The sequence below is a fragment of the Porites lutea genome, chromosome 5 (assembly GCF_958299795.1).
Source record: "Porites lutea chromosome 5, jaPorLute2.1, whole genome shotgun sequence".
Lineage (NCBI taxonomy): Eukaryota > Metazoa > Cnidaria > Anthozoa > Scleractinia > Poritidae > Porites > Porites lutea.
The window spans coordinates 6,902,418-6,913,620 of record NC_133205.1 but is presented as its reverse complement, the minus strand read 5'-3'; the positions used below and the strand labels follow the sequence as shown (position 1 = coordinate 6,913,620).

At 38.9% G+C, this 11,203-nt stretch overlaps 1 protein-coding gene across 1 annotated transcript; it reads right to left on the bottom strand.

The window, feature by feature from the left end:
• Positions 1–3,618: 3,618 nt before the first annotated feature.
• LOC140937353 (quinone oxidoreductase 1-like) lies at positions 3,619–11,203 on the bottom strand. Its single transcript, XM_073386908.1, has 5 exons — positions 11,029–11,203; positions 8,981–9,182; positions 6,572–6,787; positions 5,552–5,731; positions 3,619–4,096 (listed from the first exon to the last, which is right to left on the bottom strand). Exons 1-5 carry the CDS (start codon positions 11,119–11,121, stop codon positions 3,795–3,797), a joined length of 993 nt encoding a protein of 330 aa, XP_073243009.1. The 5' UTR covers positions 11,122–11,203; the 3' UTR covers positions 3,619–3,794.

The window sequence follows — 11,203 nt, the reverse complement described above, 5'->3', positions numbered from 1 at the left end:
AGTCTCCTTTTGGGGGTCTCAGCCACGCCCAGATTGGCCTTCTTTAAGAGTCAAATTCTTATTTTCAGACGGGCATACCGGCCTTCATTTCCCCCCCGGACCGGCTTTGCTCTCGTAGGCGATTTCTTCCACGGGGAACCCACTGGAGGGTGGCAATTGTAAATTCGGGTCAGCTTAAGGCAGGACGGGACGGCGAAAATTTTTAACCGTGAAGGTGTCGCGTAAGGTTGTGAAAGCAAAAGAGGAAAAAAAAGCCTTACAATGACAACGCCTTATCGCGGTTTTAATCACTACAGCACTTTGTCACACCCAGACTACTTTTCTACTTTTAGCAGGGGCTCGAGCCCAATTTCCCACTTTTCACAAGGGAAAAGAATTGTATAGACGAGTTTACGTAGCGCGATGAATAACAACCACTTTACTAGTTATAGTTTACAGCCACTCATGCTCAAAACGTGTGCATGTCTTATTTCTTATAATACTATTCAGAGCTGTCATTAAGGGCCGTAACCCGTAACACCTGTTACGGCTGAACTCACTTGATGTTACAGCTGATCAAAGTGTAAAGCTAAAGGAGGCACAATAAATTTTTGTGAGACGTTTCGAGTGAATCTTCTTTTGCTACGTCTGCTGAAAAACTTAAATGACAGCCCTGCTATTTATAAATAAATTGCAATGATCGTGAATTATATTAAGCCCTGTAGGAAATATTCTGTAGCTTAGCTGGACTTCTGTTTAGACACTATGAACCGCTCTTTGCTTCCCGCTTCCAAGTAACCTGCGATCAGGAAGTCCTTCGTCCCTTTTGTTTGCAGGTTAGTTACCAAGAAAATAGATGGTCATGATTTCCTCATAGGACAAAAAGTAATTTTTTGAAAACTGGTTAAGCTTTTGACAGACTGTCCGCTACTGTAGAAATTTTGAGTTTGTAGCACGAATTATCAGGAATAGCAGGATAACAGGAAACAATCAGTTTGATTCTGCAAAAATGGTTAGAAGTCCCAGAGTAGTTACCATGTGTTCTGTTCATTATATCCACCGCACACTTCTTGAAAGAGTTTTTCATTTCTTTTTTACTCACTTTGTGGTGGTGAAAAGTAAAAAACAAACTCGTGAAAGCGCAACGTGAGATCCAAATTTAAAACAACCGCTTTTAACTATTTTCACTGGCAAACCATTCCTGACTATTATTGTCGGCTCGGTTATTTCCGCATCACAACGCCGTGTCGGTTTTCCAATTTCCACCTTTTCGGGGAAAAGGCCCTTGTAAACAAACTTTTATTTGTGTTCCTGAGTTATTGGTGAGCGGAGGATGCTTATCAGGCACATCAGGCTAAAACTTCAGCAATTTTACACCTCCCGTGTTAAAACTAAATTAAGTAGAGTATTTAGCCATGCAAATACGAGTCACGTTCGTGTTTAATAAGTTATCCAGCAGACACGGGGAATTTAAAACTGACTTCCTGGTGAATGAATATGAGGTAAAACTTTTCTTCGAAAGTGACAGAGCGTCAGATAATCCGCGAGAATAATTGTTGAAGCAGTTAAAAGCCAAACTATTAGTAAATGGTCGAGAAAGCAGCAAAACCTGAGAAATTTTCAAAACTGGTGCGACTTTTTAAATTTTAACATGTTTCGACGGTACATCCGTCATCGTGAGTGTGACGGTTATGAAAGTTTACAGCTGATAAAACGTACCTGTTACAATGTACAGTATACGTTACATTGCGTTGAGAATTGTTACTGTAGTTAAGGTCACATTTCTGTCTCCATAAAGGTATACTATTTATCACATAAAGCGTCAGTTTAAGAGAGGTTTGAGGAGTCCACCACTGGAGTGAAACAAAATGAATTGAATATGGCGTCTGTTAAATAGTTAACTGTAGTGATTGTGTACTTGTTATTCTCAAACTCATTAATGATTCATTAAGAAAATACAAAGGAAATTAATGTTTAATGAGTGTTTGGAAATCGGATGAAACACTGCTTAGTATTTGTATCCTTAATTTCTCCTTCAAAAATGATTTTGTTTGAGAAGAAATATCAAACATTCGACACAGTGTTTCATCACCAGATGAAACACCTCGAAGTTCGTCAAAAATACTCCGCTGCGCGTCGTATTTTCAACTCTCTTCTCGGTGTTTCATCTGGTGATGAAACACTGCATCTCATGTTTGATGTAATATATCAAACATGAGATGCAGTGTTTCATCACCAGATGAAACACCGAGAAGAGAGTTGAAAATACGACGCGCAGCGGAGTATTTTTGACGAACTTCGAGGTGTTTCATCTGGTGATGAAACACTGTGTCGAATGTTTGATATTTCTTCTCAAACAAAATCATTTTTGAAGGAGAAATTAAGGATGCAAATACTAAGCAGTGTTTCATCCGATTTCCAAACACTCATTAAACATTAATTTCCTTTGTATTTTCTTAATGAATTATTAATGAGTTTGAGAAATATTACATGAAAAATGATGTTAACGGGAACATTGCTTTCGTTTCGTTTCGTTTTTTTCTTCCCGAAAATCATCGGCATTTTTGAATTTCGGTATCGATTGCATGCATATTGCCACCTAATATCTATGATAAAAAAAAACCCTCGGCTGGAAAGAGTTCTTAAAATTTGCTGTACTGAACTAAAAGTCTTATAGAGCGTTTTCACTCACGTATCCAGCATCTATGCAAATTTATGGGAACAAAAGAAAGCATTTACGTAAGAAAAGAGTTCAACTCCCACAGGACTGGTTTGGAACACCAATATGGCCTGCCGTGATGTCATGTGAAAACGCTCCATACATGTATATACTGCAACAGTCTAACATCTTCTATAAAATTCCTACAAAATTTAACTAGGAGTAATGGGCAGAAAAAAAGTTGTTTCCTTATTTTCTCTAGATATGACATTATTAACCATTGTATTAATCATCCGCGCAAGCATTTTCAAAGCTTGTCTCACTATCCACGGACCCGAACACGACGGCGACGGCAACTTCAACGGCAACGGCAACGTCGGAAAAACCAATAGGTTTGCTAAGTAATCAGGGGCACACCCAAAGACTGTTTTCTGTAAAATATCTGTTTGGAGAAGCAAAAAATGCCTAGATTTTTCTATAGCTTGAGGAAGGCTAAATATGTCTAGATGACCGTTCCATTCACGTGCAATTTTCGAAGCTTAGCGAATTTTCTGAAGTTTAATTTTTCACATTTCGATCCCCAGGTTTAGTTATTTTTCGTAGTAAAAAGGAAACCTAAAATTTTCGGATTAAAAAATGCTATGGAGAGAGGAATTCGAAAAATTCTCACTTTCGTAAAACGTTAAATTGCATCTAAATTTTTCGGGAAAGTAGTACTGAAGCTCTAATAATTTCGAAAAGACTTAAGTTGCCCTAGGATGACCGAACAGATACAAATTTTTTAGCGCTGCTCAAAATGCACTTCCAGAGATCTAAAAGTACTCTGGATAGCCTAAAAAGTGTTATCAATGTATTTAGGGGGAAACCGTCGTTGGGTGCCCCTGAGCAATGTCAAACGAAAGAACAATTTTGCACGTGCAGCACGTGTATGCTCTCCAAGAATTCAGCTCCAGGGAATTCACCTATTTACTACCGCAAGTTGCATCAAACGTGACAAAGGTTTTAAAAAACGCGAATTCATTTCAAAAGCGACGTTTTAACGGCTGTCGACGTCGCCGTCGATGATGCTAAAGCTCCCTGATTATACAGATTATAGCTTCGAACGGAGACATTGCTTTGGTTCGTCGTAGATCTTGGAAGTAAAACAGTGTGCACGTTACGGCCTCATCAATATTTTCCCTGTGGACTTTCCACTTTCCATCAACTCATAAGCTTTCCTTCCATCCGAAAGAGGAAACACTGTGAAGTCGCCAATCTTAACTTTGCCGTCCTTAATCCAGTCAAAGACTTCGGAACTTCGCCACTTCAAATCTTCGTCTGTGGCAATATGATGGGTCAAGTGTGGTCGGCATAAGGAAAAAGATCCCTTTGCGAGGGTGCTGATCTCCACAGGCTCAGCAGGTCCCGATATCAAGCCATAGGATACCATGATTCCTTGGACAGCCAAGCAATTGAAACCTGCAACATTTTTGTATCAGGCATGATAATTTGTGGGGATGAATCGAAAACGGTGATCCACTGTTCAGGACACTGGAGCGGCCGGCTCGGATCTAGGATAACTAATGACCGATTTCCCAAACCGAGCGCCGATAGCGCAAGCTTCCAGGGGAGTCCGGGGGCATGCTCCCCCGGGAATTTTTTGGATTTTAACTCCCTAAAGTCCTCTTTCCTGGGTTTCGGAGTCATTCAGACAGGATATTGGCTAGATTTCAACTTGGAAAGTTCTTTTTACTATTAAAATATAGTTTATTAAGAAAAATCCGACCGATTTTCGTTAAACGGTGGAAACCGGTGTGGATCCGCGCCTGAACGGATACCGGGGTAGTCCCGCCCTGAACAATGATCTTCCTATAGGGGAAACCCTTTGTCAACGCAGCAAGCCTTTCAAAACAATAGTATAACATTCATTAAGTGACGATTTACCCTTGAAACTCAGGAGGAGTTAAGTTCTATTCATCTACGGTCCTTTTTTGACGCAATCTACACATGCTGTGCATGAAGTTCACCACAAATACACCAGAGGGCAACGTCCGCTTTACCCTCGAAACCTTTTTTTGAAGACCAGTTGGAGCATCTTCTTGTAATAATCGGGAGTAATCATACAAATTCTACAGTTCGCCTCTCATCTGCCATACAAATGTACCTGGACCTTCTCTCTCGGTTTAGTCTATACCTTTCAGAAATTATATTATAAAACTGGTCGCACCTCGCACCGCGCGGGATGAATGGCATACCGCGCTCGTCTCGCGCACGCATTCACTCGCCCCTAAAGAGAGAAAAAACCTGCTCTGGATGCTTTTACAAAATTTATTTTCTTAGACATTACAAGTTCCAGCTTGTGAGTACTTATCCCATACATGAACTTGATGAACTCAGAAAAAACTACTTATCCACTCCCTCTAATCTGTAAGGTACCTCATACGCGGCAGAGAAATCTACGAAAAATACGACTTTCGGCGTTTCTTGGTATTCTGATGAAATTAACGCATTTGAAGATGCATTAGAGGTACAGGCTTTAAAACCGAAAACAAATGGAGCAAAAACAAAAAACAAAAACATTTCATTAACCAGCCTTGAGAGTTCCAAAACTACGCCTCTAATACATCTTTCAAAGGAAACTGGTCGTTTCGATACAAACTCAAGCAGCGAAATTACACAAAAATTTCATTCACTTTAAGTATAGTTTGCGCGTGAACAAGAAAAACATTTTTGGTGAATATTCTTCGTTCTTTAAGCCCAGTACGTGGAACTACTTACACCTCGACTAAATAAACTTGTCTCGAAAAGACTTTGTATCGAAACGACCGGTAACCCTATCTGAGGCTATTGTGAGCTTCGGAGCAGGTTAAAAGTAGCGCAGGTAAAGTCTTAAGATGACTGTACAGATAAGAGAGGAGTTACTTAATACTGTACCTCGATGTAGAGTTGTTTTCCCAACGCCATCGTAAATCACATTTACTCCTTTTCCATCAGTTATCCTGTTGACCTCTTCCACAAAATCTTTTTGTGTGTAAAGGATGACCTCATCGGCCCCAGACTCCCTCGCCTTTGCTGCTTTAGCCTCTGTACTGGTTGTCCCAATCACAAAGGCTCCTGTAGAAATAAGCAGGCTATATGCGAATTCGAATATATTGTTAAACAGGGAAGCAAATGTTAAAACTCATTTCCACAAGAAAGGTTTTACAATTGGCCTCTAGAGCTTATTAAGTTGACAAGTGAGGGATTTTGGAACTCAGAAGTGGACTATTGCTTTACACAACCATTCACCAGTTTCACCACAAGTTGCTTCATTCAACCAGAGAGTTCCCTTTGACCGTGTTTTACAGACATCCAAGAATTGCTGGCGCATTTTGATATGGCAATGATTTTTCCCTCTCATGCAAATAAAACTCATTTTCATAATAAGGTTGTGTACTTGGCCTCATTTTGAAAGAGAGGATTCCTGGAACTTGGAAGTGGCAGGCCTTTTTTAAAGCTTTCGTTTCTTTCTCCCTATTCTTGCCGATCCTTCTCCTGAGATTCTACTACCTGAAAATGCTCAAATGTTATGTTGGCTTCTTTAAAAAGATGTACCAGTAATGAGGAGTGAGGAAACTTTTTCACTAAAATTCACTTGCAACAAACATGTTCTTATTTTCCATGCATCTTTTGTTAGGCATGTTTGACACAGTCAATCACATTAATGACCCTCACAAGTTCTGCATCTAGCAAAATCGCCTTGAAATGACATAGTAAGGTATTGTGTATGAGTGGGTTTGAGCTTTTTAGGCACTTTTATAAATTGAAAGAATATTTTTTAAGCAGAAAGTGTCATTTGGAATTTTCAAGTATAAAAATAGGAAGATATAGCCATATTACACCATTATTTATTGTTATTATTATTATTATTATTATTATTATTATTATTATTATTATTATTATTATTATTATTACCAGCATTTTTGGCCATTTGGCACACCAGAGACCCAGTACCCCCTGCAGCTGTGTGCACCAGGACCTTGTCTCCAGGCCTCACTTGCCCTGTTGAATGCACAAGATAGTGTGCAGTCATCCCTTGTACTATAGCTGTAGCTGCCTGTTCAAAACTGATCTCAGGTGGAATTTTTACTAGGCTCGAAGCAGGAACTTTGGAGTAGTCAGCATGAGCTCCTGTTCAGGAAAAAAATAATAAGCAACTTATTACAAGCACTTCTTTTTCCTATAAAATTCCATAGTTCTTTAGTACTGCAGTTACCTTAGTGGTGTGTGCTCGAATTCTTTGTAATAAAAGTTATGAATCATATTTATCACATTTTCTTAATATATCTTGTTTCCTAAAGAAAACACTTTGTAATGTTTTAGCCCCCATGCCAAAGGTTTGTCTTCCAAACCAAAATTAATGTTGGGCACAAATAAGATAAATAAATTTTCGGTTTTACTTTGGATTTCCTTTCTCTCTTTACTGCGTGGATATGCTTGCTGTTATTTAGAACATCAATTCTGATTTTTACTGATCGATCCAGATCTTTTTTTCAAAGATTTGGCCTCTGAACGCATTGGTGTAGAATGGTGGCAGTGTTCTGTTTCCAAAACACCATACTCTGTGTGTTGGGGGTGGGGAGGGTACAAAGATACTTTTGGAGGTAAACAAGGTTAGTAGTCCCCTTTTTACTGCGGCTCAAGCCAGAATCACCCACTGCTCACCACCAGCCCACAGGGGAGACTGCATGACTAGGAACCCAGAGTAATCAAATCAAATCAGTCAAATCAATCAACTTTATTTAAACAGGATAAATGGCTCAGCAAGCTGGTTTTTAGACATGCAGTACAGTGTAGCAATTGCAAGCTATATATACTAAAACTAGTGATTATATAATAAGTAACAATAATTTAGTACTAGGATTTGCAATTTTATATCTGTTTCTATCAACTCAAATAAACATAACTATCTAGTTTTATGTAAGCAAGATTTATTTAGATACAATGTAATAAGAAGAAATAGGTCATACAAAATAAAAATAAGATAAAAAGTTGTATCTCAGGATATTGCAAGTTTAATGCTAGTAAGATCTTCTATCCCACGTGTTTTTGACAGTTGGTTCCAAGCCATTGCACCCTGATAAGAGAATGAGCGCTCAAGAAAATTTGTTTTAGGAAGTGGTAATTGGAGATCATAGTTTGAACCCCTCAAATTATAGTTATGAACTTATCAGACATTCTATGAAACCCCAAACCCAATCTTGTCCCAAAACAAGAAACTTTGGGACATTCCTGAGTGTCGGGAATCCTTTACTTTGCCCTCCACCAAAGTAATAAATACACTACCATTAAGTTTACCAGCATCCAAGTTGGTATGCCAAAGGTATACTGTACTTTATATGAAAGCTGTACAAGTTGAATGATTAGGTCTAAAGCCAGACTGAGACTCTGTTAAAAGATAACATGCTTGAAAATACTCTAACAGCTGAGTGTGCATGGCCCTTTCTATAATTTTCGATATGGCAGGTAGAATAGAAATCGGTCCGTAGTTGTTTGGAATATTTCTTTCATCAGACTTAAAAATACGATTTACTTTTGCCTTTTTCCAATCATCAGGAAATATTCCAGTCTCCAGCATCCAAGTTGGTATGCCAAAGGTATACTGTACTTTATATGAAAGCTGTACAAGTTGAATGATTAGGTCTAAAGCCAGACTGAGACTCTGTTAAAAGATAACATGCTTGAAAATACTCTAACAGCTGAGTGTGCATGGCCCTTTCTATAATTTTCGATATGGCAGGTAGAATAGAAATCGGTCCGTAGTTGTTTGGAATATTTCTTTCATCAGACTTAAAAATACGATTTACTTTTGCCTTTTTCCAATCATCAGGAAATATTCCAGTCTCCAGCACGTGATTTATAACTTATAGAGTTTGAGATTATATACAGACTACAAAGCTTTAGGAGGCAACTAGAAATATTATCCAGCTCACAACTTACTGAGGATTTAAGATTAGAGATAAGGTTATGAATGTATCCTACATAATTTTTGCAGGGCGAAAATAAAAATTTGAACTGGTTCTTTTTAAGAAATCCTCTAGTTGAAAGACAGTATCCAGAATACCAGATGCCAGTTTACAACCTAGCGAACAAAAGTGATTATTAATTTGCTCAGCTATATCTTGCTTTAGTGCAAAATCTTTGCCCTTATAAATAAGTTCATTTATAACTGTCGCTTTAGGTTTGCATCCCAGGGAACTATTTATTACCTTCCAGGTTTCCTTGAAATTACCACTATAGTAATAAGACAATTTTATGTACAGTACCGCACCAGATCCAATGAGCGCGTAGATCTATATACAAGTGTAAACATGAAACACTCACTGGATCCAATAACTACATATCCTACTCTGTCTCCAACAGCTACACCATCAACTTTATCACCAATCTTTTCCACTATTCCAGCAGCCTCTACTCCCATGGTGACAGGAAATGTAGATCCCAAACTCTCTAATGACAATTGCAACCCCTTTGTTATAATGATATCAAGGTAGTTCAGGCCACATATTTGATTTTTCACCAAAACCTAGAAAAAGGAAAACAATACTGCTGTCAAATCACAGGTAACCCAGGCTATGTGACTAAGTACCATGGCACAAATTTGTAGGAAATACTAAAAAAGGTCAACGAAACTTATTCTGCAGTTAGTTGTTGTTGTCCTTAATGCTCAAATGAATTTTTGTGATAATGTGCTCAAATTCACCCTCCATACAATATAATACATAAGGTAGCAGAGGCACAAGATGGCATCACAGCCACCATGCTCCCTTTCCAACACAATTTTTTCCACAAAATTTGAACTCCAACGGTAAATAAACACACTAGGATCGTAGAAATAGGATAGTATACAACTATCCTCCGAAGGGGAGGTGAGTAGTGGTGGATATACCGAGATGCAAAGCATCAAGGTACATTATCTAGTGCTGTTCACCGACCCTGAGGGCAGAGCATGAAATTGTGCCTGATACAGTCACCAGTGCACCTAAGTTTACCTTGCTAACGACCAAGATTCAAAAGTTAGTCGCCACGCAGGCGACCAGAACTCTTCAGGTTCCATACATCCTACTTTTATGTATTTAAGCGATTAAATAAAGCTTGAAGGTAGATGAATCGGTATGAATGACTAAGGTTTGTAGCAAAATCGTCACAAACTCTACAAAGTGAACATGTCAACGTCCACTGCCTTGGATTTTTCCAAAAGTATCGTTGTATATTGAGCATTGAAATATCCCTTTTGCTAAAAAGGCGTATTGCGGGCTCACAACATTCAGTACATTTTCCATTCCAAGTGCTCTCACTCTTTAGGATTATTGTGGAGTGATATAATCCAAAAAGGCCTGAAGTTGACACCCTTAAGTGGCCAGGCCAGATTAATGCATGGCTGAGCAAATGAGGCCTGGGCTTTGTACAAATCAAATCCATCCTGGGTGTCCTGGGATGACCTTTCTAGAGACCGATACATAGCTTACCCAAAGTTAGCGTCTCCTGCTGGAAATACATTTGCTCGAGGGCTATTGTTCACTTGAGCCAATCACGAGTCGCCGAAGCAAAACCAGAGCACGCGCCAAAATGAGAAAAAAAAGAAACATGTAAGAAATGATGACTGCATTTTGTAATTTTTTAGCTCTTGGAAAACCCCACCTTTCAAAGCTTAATTGACCACGACGGCAGTGACAACAACAACCACAAACAACAATAGCATAAGCAAAACATCAGCTTCGAACATGCATCACACTTTATTTTATTGTTTATTTTAAAAAAAGCATGATACACGTGCCAAGTTGATGTTTTGCCAATCTTATACTATTGTTGTTTGTTTGTTGTTCTTGTTACCGCTGCCGTCATGGTCCATAAAAGCTTCCTACAGTTGAAAAAAAGGGAAACTTTGTAGTATTGCAAGAGTTGAAAAAATACAAAATTTAGCCATCAGCTGGTATATGTTTCTTTTTTCTTAATTTACTGAAACTGTACTGTGGTGCTATCACAGAGCCTGGGTAACCTGTGGTCAAATTAAAAGACAGGGTTTGATCTCAGTCAACACTTGCTGAGCTTGTTCGGCTCTGTGGGCCGTATTCAGGGTTCTCATTAAATGCTAACCGACTACTTTCAGGTCTGGGTCATCTACTTTTGGGAGCAAATGGGTAAAGTGAGGGATCAGAGTGAAACCCTCAAATTGCCTGCACAGCCTATACTACTGAGTACTTGACTGCCAAGCCGCCTACTTTTACATCCTACCAGTACTTGTCTGCTTTAAAACTTACTGCGAACCCTGCGTATTATGTCATATTATGCCATGACACGCTCCATTCTTGCTGTGAATTTATTTATTCAATTCATTTTTATCTTATGAATTATTTAAATGAGCTTAATACCTCGCCCTCCGCGGGGTCTGGTTTTGTCGTCTCTGAGTACTTCAGCTTTGAAGAGTCGCCAAACTCCTCCACTACTAGAGCTTTCATTGACATACTTCTGCACACAACTTTGACGCTTCCTTTAAGATAAAAAGGGCCTCCTAAAGCAGCACACCTAGCAAGTTCACTCTCCTCT

What these genes read in the sequence shown, in the direction of transcription:
- LOC140937353 (XM_073386908.1), bottom strand. Translation starts at nt 11,121, where the DNA reads ATGTCAATGAAAGCTCTAGTAGTGGAGGAGTTTGGCGACTCTTCAAAG. An exon ending in CAGACCCCGCGGAGGGCGAG is followed by an intron (nt 9,183 to 11,028) that starts GTATTAAGCTCA and finishes TCCTTTTTCTAG; the next exon opens with GTTTTGGTGAAAAATCAAAT. An exon ending in GAAAACAACTCTACATCGAG is followed by an intron (nt 4,097 to 5,551) that starts GTACAGTATTAA and finishes AAAATGTTGCAG; the next exon opens with GTTTCAATTGCTTGGCTGTC.